At 41.4% G+C, this 18,105-nt stretch overlaps 1 protein-coding gene across 1 annotated transcript in view; it reads right to left on the reverse strand.

Moving 5' to 3' along the window:
- LOC122542896 (adenosine deaminase domain-containing protein 1-like) overlaps window positions 1-18,105 on the reverse strand; it is an 89,798-nt gene that overhangs the window by 59,665 nt on the left and 12,028 nt on the right. Inside the window, exons 3-4 of the mRNA XM_043681025.2 lie at window positions 8,526-8,696; window positions 6,763-6,918 (exon numbers count right to left, since the gene is read on the reverse strand). Of these exons, the coding sequence (XP_043536960.1) occupies window positions 6,763-6,918; window positions 8,526-8,696 (327 nt within the window). The remainder of the gene's footprint in view (window positions 1-6,762; window positions 6,919-8,525; window positions 8,697-18,105) is intronic.

Here is an 18,105-nt window from a genome sequence, read left to right on the forward strand (position 1 = left end):
ACCTTATCAAATGCCTTGCTGAAGTCCATATACACCACATCCACTGCTCAACCTTCGTCGACCTGTCTTGTCACCTCCTCAAAGAACTCGATAAGATTAGTTAGGCATGACCTGCCCCTCACAAAGCCAAGCTGACTACCTTTAATCACGCTATGCTTTTCCAAATAGTCATAAATCCTATCTCAGAATTTTTTCCAAAACCTTGCTACCACAGACGCAAGACTGACTAGTCTGTAATTGCCAGGGATTTCATTATTACCTTTCTTGAAAAGAGGAACAACATTCGCCTCCTTCCAATCCTCCGGTACGACTCATGGAGAGTGAGGAAGCAAAGATTTTCGCCAGCAACTTAGCAACCTCTTTTTTTGCTTCCCGGAGCAACCTAGGATAAACCTGATCTGGCCCTTGGGAACTTACCAAGCTTAACATTTACCAAAATTTCTAGCACATCAACATCAATCTTGATCTGTTCAAGCCTATATCTCAGCTCCTAAAAGTTCTCATTCACAACAAGGTCCCTTTCCTTATTGAGAAAGGAGGCAAAAAACTCATTTAGAGCTCCCCCTATCTGTTTAGACTCCACGCACAAGTTCCCAATGCTATCCCTGACCGGTCCTACCTTCTCTCTGATCATTCTCTTATTCTTCATGTATGAGTAAAATGCCTTTGGGTTCTCCATAATCCTTCCTGGCAAGCCTTTCTCATGCCCCCTCCTGGCTCTCCTCAGTCCATTTCTAAGCTCCTTTCCAGCAAGTCTGTAATCCTCTAAAGCTGTGTTAGATCCTTGTTTCCTCACCTTACATAAGCTGCCTTCTTCCTTTTGACAAGAAGCTCCTCGGACCTCATCATCTAAGGCTCCTTAATCTTACCCCTTCTTACTTGTCTCAGAAGAGCAAAATCATGCATCACTTGCAACAACTGCTCCTTAAACAGTCTTCACATGTCTACTGTGCCCTTTCTGTGGAACAATTGCTCCCAGTTTGTACTTCCCAACTCCTGTCTGATAGCGTCATAATTTCCTTTTTCCCAATTAAATATCTTCCCTTGGTGACTGCTCCTTTCCCTCTCCAAGGCTATGGTAAATGTGAGGCAGTTGTGGTCACTGTCACCAAAGTGTTCTCCCACCGTGAGATCTGACACCTGTCCTGAGTAAAGAAACCCTCCTGAACACACCTGACAAAAACGGTTCCATCCAAACCATCTGCACTAAGGAGGTTCCAGTTGATATTGGGAAAGTTGAAGTAATCTATAACAACAACCCTCTACATCTGCATTTTTCCAAAATCATCCAGCTTATCAGTTCTTCAATCTCTCTATTGCTATTTGGGGGTCTGTAGAAAACCCCCAATGAGGTGGCTACTCTCTTGTTGTTCCTAACTTCCACCCATACTAACTCAGTAGGCAAACCTTCCTCAACAACCTTTGTTTCTGTAGCGGTGATGCACTCTCTGATTAACAATGCTACACCCCCTCCTCTTTTTTCACCCTCCGTTTTTTTTTTAAAAAAACGTTCTAAACCCTAGAACATCTAGCAACCATTCCTGAACCTGTGAAACCCACATCTCCGTTATGGCTACAACATCATAGCCCCAAGTACTGATCCATGCTCTAAGCTCGTCACTCTTATTTCTGAAACTCCTTGCATTAAAGCAGACTTTAACTTTAACTGATCCCTTTGTTTCATCATGCAAGAAACTTTCCCAATAGATTCACTACATCCTATCACTATCCCCCTCTCAGATATGTAGCTCTGGTTCCCACCTCCTTGCCAATCTAGTTTAAACCCTCCCAAACTACACAAGCAAATCTCCCACCCAGGACATTTGTGCCCATCAGTTCAGGTGCAACACGTCCTTCATGTACAGGTCTCACCTTCACCAGAAGGCATCCCAGTGGTCTAGGTATCTGAAGTCCTCCCTCTTGCACCAGCCTCGCAGCCACGTGTTAAGCTGTATTCGCTGACTGTTCCTCACCTCATTATCTCGTGGCACCGGTAGCAAACCTGACATAACTACTCTATTCGTCCTGCTCTTCACCTTCCAATCTAGCTTTCTGCAGTCACTCCTCAGATCCTCAATCCCTTTCCTGGCTATATCATTGGTGCCAATATGTACCACGATTTTAGGCTGCTTGCTCTCCCCCTTCAGAATCCTGTAAACCCGATCAGCGACATTCTGGATCCTCGCACCAGGGAGATAACATACCTTCCGGGAGTCCCGTTCCTGACCACAAAATCTCCTGTCAGTCCATCTAACTATTGAGTCCCCTACCACTAGTGCTTTTCTATTCTCCCCTCTTCCCTTCTGAGCCACAGTGCCAGCTCAGTACCAGAGACCTGACAACTATGGCTTTGTTGTGGTTCTGTTCGCCGAGCTGGGAATTTGTGTTGCAGACGTTTTGTCCCCTGTCTAGGTGACATCCTCAGTGCTTGGGAGCCTCCTGTGAAGCTTTCCCCAGCTTGGCGTCCCCACCAGCATTATCCAAAACGGGTTACTTATTGCTGAGGGGAATGGCCACAGGGGATCCCTGCCCTATCTACTGATTCCCTTTCTCCCAAATCCTCTCAATTTCTCCCTCAGCCTCCTGGATGATCCGTAGTTCATCCAGCTCCAGCTCCCTAACTCTGTTTTTGAGGAGCTGGAGTTGGGTGCACTTCCCGCAGATGTGGTCAGCAGAGACATGTGTAGTGTTGCTCACCTCCCACATTCTGCTGGAGGAACATGCAACTGCCCTAACAGCCATACCCCACTAATCTGAAAGTGCACATAGGACTAAACAAAGAAGAGAAGAAAAGGCAAACAAAAAAAAAAGAGAAAACCTGAAAACTTAGAGTTTACAGACTCTTAGTAAGGTCAGAGGTGGGTGGAAGGGAGGCCCTCTGGTGTAGGGCCTCAGGTTTAGATCTCACCCACTTAAAAACTTATCATAACTAACTTCTCAGACTTGCAAGGGCATTATTTTTATGCATTAAAGGGATTTAACACAAATCAAGTCAATTTTGTTCTTCCTTTTAGCAAACTAATCAAGACCAAGAACTGTCACAGAATACTTTAAAATTACTCAGGTGGAAATTTCTTGGTCAATAGTACAAGAACTTGAATGGCAAACAGAAGACTATGTAGCCCCTAGAATAAGGGAATACCATAATGATCTCAGCTGAAAGGTAATCTCTCTTTTCAGCTTATTAGCACACAATGTGATGTTTGTTGACTCAATGGTCTCCAACTTTTACCCTTTTTCCAAGTTTATTACAAAAAAGAGTTCTTAATGTTTAATCCCCAGTTTGTTTTGATTATTCACCCAAAACACTGTGGAGTGAAAAGACAAGCTAATGATTGAACTGTAGTCCATTTTGCAGTTACTTCCTTTCATTTTATTTTGCCAAAGATCTGAAGTAAGTGCAGAAATCACTTTGTCAATCACCGTTTTTATCTCTAATATAAACAGAACATACAATATATACTGCAAAGGAAACAAATGAAGTGACTCCCTAAAGATTAAGGAATAAAGGCAGGTTGGAAATTTGTTTTGTGTGATCATCCATAATTCACTCCTTAAAAAGAAATAGTAATTCTACCATCAGAATACTGAACAATTTAGAAAACAAAAATCTTGCATCCAGCATATGCAAACAATGTTCCATGGTAAAATAACTATAATTTACTACTTCGAGAAGAGTACCATTGGTTGAATAATGTTCAAACTTGTGACTATGGCAAATTACACTGCGAAAGATATTTGTTGACAAATTGCAGTCAGTGTTTGTGTTAGGTTAGGGAAGGAATAAAGGCTAGTGATATAAAGCTTCTAAAAGTGAGCTTAAGAATATTGTTGTACAGTAGTAAAGATTTGACTCAAGGGTTGCCCTCACTCAAACAAAACTTCTGTTTCCTTGATCAGTGAGAAAGAATTTGAATTGTGCAAAAAACAGGCACTCTAAGCTTTGTGCAGGTTAGAGGTGGTTCGGCAGGGTGCAAACTGAAATTTTCCTCCTTCAAATGACCAAGACCTGACACTATTAGAATGGAAAAGTACTATATCCTAGCTTGGTCGCACCAGATTAACTGACACTGACATTTAGGAACAGATAAGAATAATCAGGTTAAGATCACATGATCCATGACCCACCTTTAACCTTGCTGTTTTCTTTTAAAATTACGGTTTCTTCAGGTATGCTCCTTCTTTTTTGGCCTGCAGACTGTTGAACAAGGTGATCTTTGCCAATTTAAGAATGCATGTCATATTAAACTCTATTTTTAAGTTACCTGAGGGCTTACATATTGAATTGAACCTTTATAAGTCACTGATTAGGCATTAGAGTTGCCCAATCCTAAAACCTGAATTATCACTGAATATCTGGGATGCTTTTCCAAGGTTTTAGGCAGATTTTTATTCCGAAGTGCAGATGTTACATTTTCACCATGACAGCATGTTAGAAATCATGCCCACTATTACCTGGGGTTGTCAAAAAAATTAAAAGATTTTAAAAAGTACACAGATTTCTCAATTTACTTAACTTTTGTACTCAGGTTGATAGAAAGCATGGACCAGGTTTCTGTAGAGTTGGTTCTGCAAAAAATGTGTGTGTTTCTTAAATGCAAATTGGCTTTAACATGATTGAAGAATTTAGACCGTTATTTGTAGAATGTGAACTTTCGTTACTTATACTGGCTATAATGCAACTCTGGTCCCATTATTTAAATGGATGGCTACTGCATGACTTTCTTATAACACAAGATTGCACGAGAACTGAACTATCACGTTATATCAGAACTGACTGTACTTAACAAGAATGACTATTTATTACAGTAATTAGACTCTGGTTACAAGTAAGTAGTCAGGTGTTGTCAGCTCAAAACTACTAATTAACAATTAAACGCCCCCATACAAGCATACAGACCAAAAAAAACGAGCATGTATTAATGATGGAGGGGAAATTGGGAAAGCAAGTTCAATGATTCCTGTTCACAAGGGTTGCTGAGATGATTCATATGTTGGTCAAACAGTTTTACACAGACAACAATGGGAGTTGAGCCCATCACGTCTGAAAGTTACTGGCACTTCCAGATGTAGATGTGGGCTGTAGGAAAGGCCAACCTTGGTGCTCTGGCACTTTGTTGCCACTGAAAATGAAAAAACAAGTTTTTCAAACCTCACCATTCCTATTCATGCACCCAATTTCTCTTTAAATCAATCCCACAACCTTTTATAGCCCAACAATAATTTAGTGCAAACTTGTGCCTTCCCATGTCCCTCATCCACTGTCCTTACACCTGGCAACTCTTCCTGTATCCATCTTGGGACCTATGCTGAAGTTAATAAAACTTGGGTATCTATTGATGAGTTGGCTATTTAAAAGAGATAATGACTCACTATATTGCCTCTAATGCATAACCACTTATTAAAAACAAGCACTTGTAATTACAATCTCACTTCAAAAGACATTGATTGATAACTCCAGTAGCTGACAATATAAACTGACAGACATGTAGCTCTAACTCTACAACAATAACCTTCAGGCTTATGGCATAGTCAAGTAGTAAGCATTAAGTGCACTCTGCCCCCATTTCATCTTCTGGGAAATGGGGCATAGGTTTAGGGCAGGACTTAAATTCATGTACCTGACATCATTTTAGCTTAGCCAGTGACCATCTCCATCTGCTCAAAAATTCAGTCTCACGTTTCAAGTTTTAAAAAGGATAAGATCATAAGGTGCTTGGGGAGAAATTAACTATTTGGCCATGCAATGGGATCTAATAAATTTCAACTTTACTACCTTTTAGCCTTTGACACAGTTTCTGATTAAAAATCAACCTCCGTCTTGAATATACTTAATCACCAGACTCTACAGCCCTATGAGGTAAAGAATTCCACAGGATATGCTCAGGAGAAATTCCTCCTCATGGTCAGTCTCAAAGTGGGTGGACCCTTACACAGATTATGCTTCCTGATAGACTTTCACAAAAGGAGAAACAATCATCGCATAGCTATCCTACTAAGCCCACTAAGAATACTGTACATTTCAATAGATTGGGAGAAACTGTTTCCACTGAAGGAAAGATCGAGAATGATTCGTCAACAGAATTTCTATCTGAAACATTAAAGTGTTTTTATTTAAAAGATGCTACCTGACCTTGCAGAGTGCTTTCAACATCCTCTGTTTGTCAAATAAAAACAGTCAATGCTGATTCACGTTGAATGGCAATGGCAAAGAAATGGCCAAACACAAAAAAAGTATCATTTTGTAGTTATGAAAAGGGTTCTTGCACAGGAGGAATAGTAAAAATTGTAGCCTTGGTGGGTGGGTAGGATAAAAAGTCATCACCAGTTACAAATCAAATGAAAGAGATCCATTAGGACTATTCCAATAATGTTTTGAGAAATCAGTTTTAATAAGCAAACTCAAAAGTGAAATTGTAACCTCCACTGAAAGTTTTAACTTTCAAAGTTAAAATTATCCAACAATGATGTAAAGACACCGGTCAATGTTTCCATTTTCAGTGTTCAATATCATATCTCTCATGCATTGTTAGAAATGCTCGACAGAAAATACTGCCTGCAGCAATCTCTAAATTAGATGCTGAATTGAAAAGAGCAAAGTTTGTTGCAAAGATACCCGCAAGATATCTGCATCCCATGTGAACTTTTTTTAAAAATTGTACTTATTCAGAGCATGTGCAATTGAAGCATTCGCAAAGAATAGTGGTGCACTATTTTACACTGCAAACAATACTGAGTTAATCTAACATGTAGATTCCTTACCCTTGGGTGCAATTTGCTGTAACTGTTGGCGCAGTTGTTTCAATGTAATTTTAGCAGAATAGTACTTGGCCTCTTTTTTGCTGAAACCCGAACCTTCTTGAAACTTGAACCCATCCACGACTGCACAAACAGAATAACGCGAAACAGCAGCAGCCTCTGGCAATCAAAATATTAAGTCTGATTTTCACCATGATGATATAATGTAGAAAGCAGCTATTTTCAAAAATTACATCCTGAAATGGTCAAATCAGAAAGCATTGGACAGAAGCAAGCCATTCAGCCCTCTGACCATGTCGAACCATTCAAATTAGACTCACAGGTGATCTGTACCTCAATACCACTTTCCCCCACATCGCCAGTAACACTTCCCTAATTAAAATGTGTTGGTCACTTGAAAGCCATCGTTGCTTTTTAATGCAGAGTGTATTCCAGATTTCTGTTACCCTCTGAAGCATTTTCTAACTTCTCTCTTAAAATTACCTAAATCAATTTTCTTCCATTTCTAGATTTCCTCACTATAGCAATAATGGTTTCTGTGCTATGACTGTAGTAAGCCTATTCATTTTAAATAACTCCAGAGATATTGAAGGTCCATACTGGTTTGTAGCAAGGCCTGGGCTTGGGCAGATGAATAGTACATAATGTTTATGCTGTACAAGTGCTAATCAATGATCATTTCCAACAAGAGAACTACCCTTGGAGATTCAACAGCATTAGCATCACCAAACCACCCAAGTACCTGGACTAAAAACAGACAGAAATTTAATTTGATTAGCTATGTAAATACTGTGGTTACAAAGAACAGATCAGAAACTGAGAATCCTGTCATTGAGAATTCCTAATTCCTGACTTCCCAAAGCCAGTCCATCATCTAGAAGGCTTTCTACTTGTCTTGAATGCTGGAGCACATTTATCCAAACAAAGCAGTTCAACTGATCTACATCCTGTACACACACACACACAATCTTAAGAAAACTAATTACCACTCCCACCAGAGAAGTGTGCACTACATAATGCACGGCAACAACTCAACAGGATTTTTCCAAACTCATCCCTCACAGAACACAGACACTGGGTACACTCCCCTCGGAGTCTCACAACATCCAACCTTGGAACTATATCACTGTCTTATATGATCACGGATTCTGGTCCTGGAATTCCAACCCCAAGAGTACTATGACTGGGCCAAAACCACAGACTGCAACAGTTCAAGTGAAAAATTAGGAATCAGTAACAAGCAGTGCCCCTGTTGTCCAAATGTCTTGAATAAGCAGAAAACAATCAATCACTCCTCACCTTTGAATACAAGGAAATTATGAATGTGTACACACGGATGGTGAATTAAACCTCTTAAGTCGCAATTTAATTCAGATGAGCTATAACTGCTCTTGAAAGACCATACACCTTTCCTAAGGCTGGATTCCCAGGCCTGTTCTAAAATTGCATCATCTGTACGTCAACTTCATTCATCAGTCTTAGTCCTATATTCCTAACATACACTTCTAGAGAATACAAATGTTCGGGCAAAAATTTGATGCAGCAGGAAGCTGTGTGTGTGTGTGTGTGTGTGTGTGTGTGTGTGTGTGTGTGTGTGTGTGTGTGTGTGTGTGTGTGTGTGTGTGTGTGTGTGTGTGTGTGTGTGTGTGTGTGTGTGTGTAGGGTATTATTAGCAAGACCATGGTTGGGCTCAATAATAGGAGGTCCGATAAATGAGTTTCTCAAAAAAAAATCTAACAGGGACTTTTCATATCTTCACAGCATACCTGAATTTTCCACCTCTTGGAAATGCAGACTGCATCCTTTCCGTTGACAGAATGAATAGAGCGTAGAAACAGGATTCAAGCTCATCTCCTCAAATTCATTTAGTAATGCAATCAGCCCACTTGCATCTTCAACAGGCTTAGTGTTTGCAGAAAGTCTTGTACCAGAGTCAGCTTAAAAAAAAAGTACCAAGTCTCAGTAATCATAATTCAAAACTGTGAGGCTGCTATCTTCATAATAAGGAATGGCACTAGCCACAAGCGCCTGAGAAGGATTCTAGGAAAAGTTGGCTTGGTCATCACAACTGAGACAGGATTGCAGAGGGACCAGTGCTCAACTGGAGGAAGAGCAGGTACCAGATAACAGTAGTTAGAAGTAACTGAGGAGGATTCTGTGAGAAGTCAGCCATCTTGAAGAGGGGCTTTGAGGTCTAAGTGTTGCTGTTGCATTCAAAATGTGGGCTTTGGTGAGTGTTTAGTTTCACTGAGAAAGAAGAGCAGCTTTAAAAGGTATGGCAAGATTAGGTCTTTCCTTTATTCCAATTAGTGGAGTGGACCAAAAGAATCTTTTAATCCAGTTGAACATGTGACTGAAGAGTTGGTGTTGGAGGGAAGGTTTCAGGAATATGGATCACTGGGATCTCTTCTAGGGCAGAAGGGACAGGTTACACCTAAACTGGAGGAGCACCAATATCTTTGCCGAGGAGATTTGCTAGTGCCAATCAGAAGGGCTTGAATAGTCTGGCAGGGTGGTGGAAAATAGAGTTGGTCAGCATGTGGAATTATTGAGAAGGTAGAGGTTAAGCCAAGATAGGAATAGGCAGGGCCAGGCTAATTAATACAGCAGCACTGGCAGTCTGAAATGTACTTAATTTAATGCAAGGAATATAACAGGTAAGGCAGATAAGCATACACCCTAGACTACTCCATGGAACTACAAAGTTGTATCCATTGTAGAAAACTTGACTGACAGAAGGTTAGGACTTGCTTAACATTCCAGGGGTTCGATATTTCAGACATGATAGAGAAGACTGTCAAGGGGTGGAGGAGTTGTATTACTGATTAAGTACGAGAGAGTCATTGCAGTATTAAGAGAATACATCTTGGAGAGCTCATCTAGAATGTGGGTAGAATTCAGAAATAAGAAAAGGTGCAGATACTATGGAGGCCTACAGTACAACCCCATCAAAAAGTCTGCAAGAGACACAGATAAAGATATGCAGACAGAAGATGGGAAGCTAGGTAAGGAAGAGAATTTTGGGTAATCCAAGATGGAGGACAGAAACAATTGTGGCTATGAGAGCTGCTGATTTTTAAAAAAGATATTCAGTATTGGAGCTGATTTCCTCGAATTCTAGAAGCAATAATTACTGTTTTAGAAGCTGTTGCATTGTTTTTAATGGGGAGTGAGGGAGGGGTGGGAAGAAATCAAAACAACAGCACTTTAAAAAGTGAGCAAGGCAAAGACAAAGGCAGTGACCACATGGGAAGTGAATTAAAACACAGCAGTAACCTGCACAGATGTCTGACCCAGCAGTAACCTGCACAGCTAATTGCCTGTTGTTTGGTCCCTGGACTGTCAGAGGCTGAGAGGTGACCTAATGGAGCTTTATAAAATCATGAGGGGCATGGATAGGGTGAATAGCTAAAGTCTTTTCCCCCAGGTGGGGGAATCCAAAACTAGAGGGCATAGATTTAAAGTAAGAGAGGAAAGCTTTGAAAGCGACCCAAGGGTAACATTTTCAGACAGGGTAGTGCGTGTATGGAACAAGCTGCCAGAGGAAGTGGTAGAGGTTGGCACAATTACAGCATTTAAAAGGCATCTGAATGGGTACATTAATAGGAAGGGTTTAACAGGGATATGGGCCAAATGCTGTTAATTGGGACTAGATTAATTTAGGGTATCTGATCGGCATGGACGAGTTGGACCCAAGGGTCTGTTTCTGTGCTATACAATTCTGACTATGCAAAAACAACAGGTTGTTGTAGTGGGTGATGTTAACCTCCCCAATATTGACTATGAATCCCTTAGTGACAGGGCCTTAGATGAGGCAGAATCTGTTAGGTGCATTCAGGGGAATTTCTTCAAACAATAATGTAGATAGTCCGAAAGAAGGGGCTATTTTAAATCTTTTACTGTGGAGTGAGCCTGGCCAGGTGATTGAAATTTCAGTGCTGAGACCCTTCTAATATTGTACACTTGTAACATATAGAATGGTGGTCTGATTAGTAAATTTGCAGATCACACAAATTGGAGGAGTGGTGGATAGTGAGAAAGGTTAACATAAGATAGAGTTGGATGCAGATCAGTTGCAAAGTTGATTGGAGATCACTCGACTATTAATCCAGAAACCCAGAATAATGTTCTGGGAAGCTCGGTTTGAATCTTGCTATGGTAGAAGTTGGAATTTGAATTCAATTTTTTAAAAAATCTTAATCATCAGGTGATCATGAAACGTTATCAATTGTCAGAAAAACCCACCTGGTTCACGGAATGCTCTTTAGGGAAGGAAATCTGTTATCCTTACCTGGTCTGGTCTACGTGACTCCACAGCACAGCAATCTGGCTAATTCTGAACTGCCCTCTGAAATGGCCTTGCAAGCCACTCAGTTGTATCAATCACTAGAAAGTCACAAAGAATTGAAGCTGGATGGACCACCTGGCATTGGCCTTGGAACCAGGAAAAACAACGACAAAAACACAAACAGCACTGTAGACCATGCAAAGTCCTCCTTAACATCTGGGCGCTAATGCCAAAATTGGAAGTGCTGTCTCACACACTAGTCAAGCAATAGCCTAACAAAAGTCATTCTTACAGAATCATACTTTATAGATAACACTCCAGACACTACCATTACCATCCCTGGATATCTCTTGTCTCAACAGCAGGACAGATCCAGCAGAGGTGGCAGCACAGTGGTATACAGGCAGTAGGGAGTTGCTCTGGGAATCCTTGACATTGACACTGGAACCCATACAGTCCTCCTTCAGTTGATGAATCAATACTCCATGCTGAACAACACTTGGAGGAAGCATGGTGGATTGCAAGGGTGCCAAATGTACTCTGGATGGAGGATTTCAATATCCACCACCAAGAGTGGCTCGACAGCAGCATGACCGGTCGAGTCCTAAAGGAAACAACTGCTAGCCCGGGTCTGCGGCAGGTAGTGAAGGAATCAACAAGAGGGAAAAACATACTTGACCTCATCCTTACTAATCTGCCGGCTGCATGATAGTATAGGTACAAGTGACCACTGCACTGTCCTTTTGGAGACGAAGTCCCACCTTCACACTGAGAATAACCTCCATTGTGTTGTGTGGCAATATCACCTTGCTAAACAGAACAGACTTCGAACCAATCTAGCAGCTCAAGACTAGGCTTCCATGAGGCACTGTGGGCCATCAACAGCAGCGGAGCTGTACTCCAGCATAGTCTGCAAACTCATAGCCTGGCATATCCCCCACTCAACTATTACCATCAAGCAAGGGGATCAACCCTGGTTCAATGGAGAGTGTAGGGGGGCATGAGGGCTTTTGCCTGAAATGTCGATTTTCCTGCTCCTCAGATGCTACCTGACCTGCTGTGCTTTTTCACTACCACTCTAATCTATACTGATTTCCAGCATCTGCAGTAGCAACTTTTGCCTAGTGTAGGGGGCATGCCAGGAGCAACATCAGGCATACCTAAAAATGAAGTGTCAAATTGGTGAAGCTACCAAACAGAGCTACTTGGTGACAAACGGCATAAACAGCAAGTGACAGACAGAGCTAAGCGATTCCACAACCAACAGATCAGATCTAAGCTCTGCAGTTCTTCCACATCCTGTTGTGAATGGTGGTGGGCAATTAAACAACTCACTGGAAGAGGAGGCTCCACAAATATCCTCATCCTGAATGATGAAGGAGCCCAGCATGTCAGTGCAAAAGGTAAGGCTGATGCAATCGTAACAATAGAGTCATAGATCTTCAGTCAGAACAGCCAAGCGGATAATTCATCTCAGGCTCCTCCAGTGGTCCCCAACATCACAGATACCAGTCTCCAGCCAATTCGATTCACTCCATATGATATCAAGAAACAGCTGGAGGCACTGGATACCGCAAAGGCAATGGGCCCTGATAACATTCCAGCGATAGTACTGAAGACGTGTGCTCCAGAACTTGCCGGTCCCCTAGCCAAGCTCTTCCAGTACAATTACAACACTGGCATCTATCTGACAATGTGGAAAACTATCCAGATATGTCCTGTATGCAAAAAGCAGGACAAATCCAACCTGGCCAATTACCACCCAATCAGTATACTGTCCATCATCAGTAGTGATGGAAGGAGTCAGCAACAGTGATATCAAGCGGTACCTGCTCAGCAATAACATGCTCAGTTTCGCCAGGGTCATTCAGCTCCTGATCTCATTACAGCCTTGGTTCAAACATGAACAAAAGAGCTGAATTCCAGAGGTGAGGCGAGAGTGACAGCCCTTGACATCAAGGTCGCACTTCACTGAGTATGGTATCAAGGAGCCCTGGCAAAACTTGAATCAATGGGCATCAGGAGGCAAACACTCCACTGGTTAGAGTCATACCTGGAACAAAGGAAAATGGTTGTGGTTGTGGAAGGTCAATAATCTCAGTTCCAGGACATCTCTGCAGGAGTCCCTCAGAGTAGTGTCCTCGGGCCAAACATCTTCAAATGCTTCATCAATGACCTTCCCTCTGTCATAAGGTCAGAAGTGGGGAGGTTTGCCAATGATTGCAGTGTTCAGCACTATGCGCAACTCCTCAGATACTGGAGCAGTCTGTGCTCAATTGCAACAAGATCTGGACAATATCCAGGCTTGGGCCGACAAGTGGCAAGTAACATTTGCGCCACACAAATGCCAGATAATGACCATCGCCAATAAGAGACACTCTAACCACCAGTCCTTGACATTCAATGGTATTACCATCATTGAATCCCCCACTGTCAGTCAACATCCTTAGGGTTACCATTGACCAGATACTCATCTGGATTCACCACATAAAAACAGTGGCTACAAGAGCAGTTCAGAGACTAGAGATACTCGATGTACACTTGCTTGCTGAACTGGAAGGTTCTTTTTCAGATATTTTGTCTCCATACTAGGTAAAATCTTCAGTGAGCTTCTGGAAGCTTCAGAAAGTGCTTATGCTAGAAACGTCGACTATCCTGCTCTTCCGGATGCTGCCTGACCGCTGTACTTTTCCAGCACCACACTTTTCGATTCCGATCTCCAACATTTACAGTCCTCACTTCCAAAGTCTAGTTGTAGTTTTAAGACTTTAGTTTGGCCATATTTGCAGATCTGGTCATCACAGTATAGAAAGCACGTGAAGACTTAAGAGGGTGAAGAGAGCTTAAATAAGATGTCCAACTGCAAGAGAAACTCTTCCTTCCCACAGATCCTGCCAAACCTGTTGGGTTCCGCCAGCAACTGCAGTTCTGCAGTAATAACCAGGATGTTGCCCAGATTGGAGCATATTAGCTGTAAGTAGAGGTTGGACAACCTTAACCTCTAAAGCTCAGGCAAAAGCAAATGAGGTATACAAATGAGAGGCATGGATAGGGTGGATAGGCAGTGTCTTTTTCAGGGCTGAAAATGCCAAATCTATTGCCCGTTAGTATTTAAGTTGAAGCACAAGTTTTGTTTTTAAAAGAACAGAGGTCAGTAGGTGCTTGGAATGTGCTGCCGGGGGAGGTGGTAGGAGCAGATATGTAAGCAAAGTTTCAGGAATTCAGACAGACAAAGAGGCAAAGAATAGAGAGATATGGACTATGTACAGGCAGATGGAATAGTTTAGAATGGCATCACTGTCAGCACAGATACGGTGGGCAGAATGGCCTGTTCCTACACAGTCATGTTCTACGTTCTTTAACACAATTGTAATTCATTTGAAAACGAAGTCTTCCAACCAATTTACAAATTGTCCAACCTTGTATTTGCCATTTGGAATAGGGCTGATGACAGACTTATTAGCAGAAAGTACAGGGAAGTATAAAACTTGAAAGCGGTTTTGAGTGTGCTCTTAAGAAAAATCTATTTCCTTCCAGGAACGCCAAAAACAGAAGACATAGGTTTAAGGTAATTTAAGGCAAGTTTTTTGAAGCATATTGTGATAATCTGGAATTCGCTGTCTGAAAAAGGGTCATAGAAACAGGTTCGATGGTAACTTTCAAAAGAGTATTTATCTAATTTCTCCAAAAAATTGCAGGCATATGGAGAAAAAGCAGCACTGTACATCTAACAGAACAGCTGGTTGAATAGGTCAAGCATTGTCATATAGTATGGCATAATCCAACGATTCAATTCTGATCCTTCAATTTCTAACTAAGTAATACTCAAAAGACTCAGTACTAGCTTTGAGTCAACTAAAGTGACAATTAGGCAAATTAATCTGTACAGCATACAGGACCTCCAGCGAACATAACTTTTCTCATCTGCACAAGTTCATGAAGTTTTAAGTTTAAAAAAATGGTGGACTATATGCAAAACATCCTATTGTTCATTGTAATTATTCAAAGCAATTATTCAAGCAATGAGTTACCAATACTTGAAACAGTTTTTCACATAGGGCAGTGATAGAAAACAAAAGGAAGTCATTTAAGGTTGCTGCTGTAATCAGGGACACTTGGAACCACCAATGCTTAAGGGGGACATTTCTAGATGAGTTGAACATCTTCACTGCATGTTGCGCATAGATATTGGATAGCACATAACATTCAAACACAGGAGTTCAGTTATAACTATTTGCTCAGGTGCAGTTTTTGTAATAAACAAACAAAAATGGTGAGGCAGAAACTGAGCAGGCACAGAGGGGAAAAAGGTGATACCTCTAAGAACTGACATGACATTATCTCTGCAGGAGTTTCTACTTCATAACAGTGTGTAAATCACTTTCTAGATAAGCTGTCGTCCTATATGCGACAGATCTGAAAATTATAGTTTCTCCTGTATTCTAATTAGATATTAATATGCAATATTTATATCATTGACAGCGACAGATGAGGCCAGAAGACTGGAAGTTGGCTAACATAGTGCAACTATTTAAGAAAGGTGGTAAGGAAAAGCCAGGGAACGATATACTGATATCAGTTGTGGGCAAGTTGTTGAAGGGAATCCTGAGGGACAGGATGTACATGTATTTGGAAAGGCAAAGACTGATTCGGGATAGTCAACATAGCTTCGTGCATGGGAAATTATGTCTCACAAACTTGATTGAGTTTTTTGAAGTAACAAAGAGGATTGATGAGGGCAGAGTAGTTGATGCAATCTGAATGGACTTCAGTAAGGCATTCAACAAGGTTCCTCATGGTACACTGGTTAGCAAGGTTAGATTACATGGAATACAGGGAGAACCAGTAATTTGGATACAGAATTGGCTCAAAGGTAGAAGACAGAGGATAGTGGTGGAGGGTTGCTTTTCAGACTGGAGACTTGTGGCTAGTAGTGTGCGACAGTGATTGGTGCTGGGTCCATTTCTTTTCATCATTTATATAATGATTTGGATGCGACCATTAGGGGTATGTTTAGTAAGTTTGCCAATGACATGAAAATTGATGGTGTAGTGGATAGCGAAAAAGGTCATCTCAGAGTACAATGAGACCTTGATCAGATGGGGCGAGGACGAGCAGATGGAGTTTAATTTGGATAAATGTGAGGTGCTACATTTTGCATCAGCAAATCGGGGCAGGACTTATACACTTAATGGTAAGGTCCTGGGGAGTATTGCTGAACAAAGAGACATTTGTGTGCAGGATCATAGTGCCTTGAAAGTGGAGTTGCAGGTAGATAGGATAGTGAAGGCTGCATTTGGTATGCTTGCCCTTATTGGTCAGTGCATTGCATATAGGAGTTGGGGGGTCATGTCGCAGCTGTACTGGACATTGGGAAGGGGCCCCACTTTTGGAATACTGCATGCAATTCTGGTCTCCGTTCTATAGGAAGGATGTTGTGAAACTTGAAAGGGCTCAGAAAAGATTTACAAGGATATTGCCAGAGTTGGAGGGTTTGAGCTATAGGGAGTCACTGAATAAACTAGGACTACTTTCCCTACAGTGTCAGAGGCTGAGGGATGACCTTTGAAGGGATCCAAGGGGCAACTTTTTCCACATAGAGGGTGTATGGAATGAGCTGCCAAAGGAAGAGGTGAAGACTGGTACAATTACAACATTTAAAAAGCATCTGGATGGGTTTATGAATAGGAAGGGTTTAGAGGGACATGGGCCAAATGCTGGCAAAGTGGGACTAGATTTATTTAGGATGTCTGGTCACCATGGACAAGTTGGGTTGAAGGGTCGGTTTCTATGCTGTACATCTCTATGACTCTAATTCAATTTTGATTCCACCAGCATTATGGAACTCAAATTAATACAGCTGGAAAGAGATACTTTTTAAAATTACCTATAAAAAAAATACTTATTTCAATTAAATATCCGCAATCCAATTATTTATCAGATGACAACTCCAGATTTTCTGCCAATCTGAAACTAATGTTTGTTATAATTAAATTTAGCAGTCCTGATTTATGGGAAATCCCAAGTAAAAACCGGAAATATTGGAGAAACTCAGGGATCAAGCAAACATCTGTGAAGAGAGGACGTTGAGTCAGATTACTTATTTCAAACTGAAATGGGCTAGAAAACAGTGTGTTTCATGTAATAAAGATTTAAATAATCACCAGTTCAAGAGATAATGTTATGAAATCAAGAACACAGTTTACAGCTAACACTGGTGCACCTCGAAACAGCCTTTACTCAAATTCCCATTGTCATATTCAAAATGCTAAATATTTCAAAATATCTTAATGACTTGGTGGAAGGCAGAAAGTGTGCCGTAGCCAAATTTCAGAGACGACAAAAGATGGAAAGTCAGGTTGCAAGCAGGCTGCAAAACAGTTTGCAGAGAGATATTGGTAGGTTAAGTAGGCAAAAAAAAAAAATGGCAAATGAATATAACATGGGAAAATATGAAGTTGTTCTTTGGATTTTAACTTTCCAAACATCGACTGGGACTGCCATAGTGTTAAAGGTTTAGATGGAGAGGAATTTCTTAAGTGTGCACATGACAATTTTCTGATTCAGTATGTGGATGTACCTACTAGAGAAGGTGCAAAACTTGACCTACTCTTGGGAAATAAGGCAGGGCAGGTGACTGAGCTGTCAGTGGGGAGCACTTTGGGGCCAGCGACCATAATTTTATAAATTGTAAAATAGTGATGGAAAAGGATAGACCAGATCTAAAAGTTGAAGCTGGATCTCTTGAAACGGTTAAAAGTGGATAAATCCCCAAGACCTGATCAGGTGTACCCGAGAACTCTGTGGGAAGCCAGAAAAGTGATTGCTGGGCCTCTTGCTGAGATATTTGTATCATCGATAGTCACAGGTGAGGTGCCGGAAGACTAGAGGTTGGCAAACGTGGTGCCACAGTTTAAGAAGGGCGGTAAAGACAAGCCAGGGAACTATAGACCGGTGAGCCTGAAATCGGTGGTGGGCAAGTTGTTGGAGGGAATCCTGAGGGACAGGATGTACATGTATTTGGAAAGGCAAGGACTGACTGAAGAAGGGCTCATGCC

This window comes from Chiloscyllium plagiosum, unplaced genomic scaffold (assembly GCF_037043375.1).
Source record: "Chiloscyllium plagiosum isolate Xiang-an unplaced genomic scaffold, Cpla_swu_hap1 HiC_scaffold_47, whole genome shotgun sequence".
NCBI lineage: Eukaryota > Metazoa > Chordata > Chondrichthyes > Orectolobiformes > Hemiscylliidae > Chiloscyllium > Chiloscyllium plagiosum.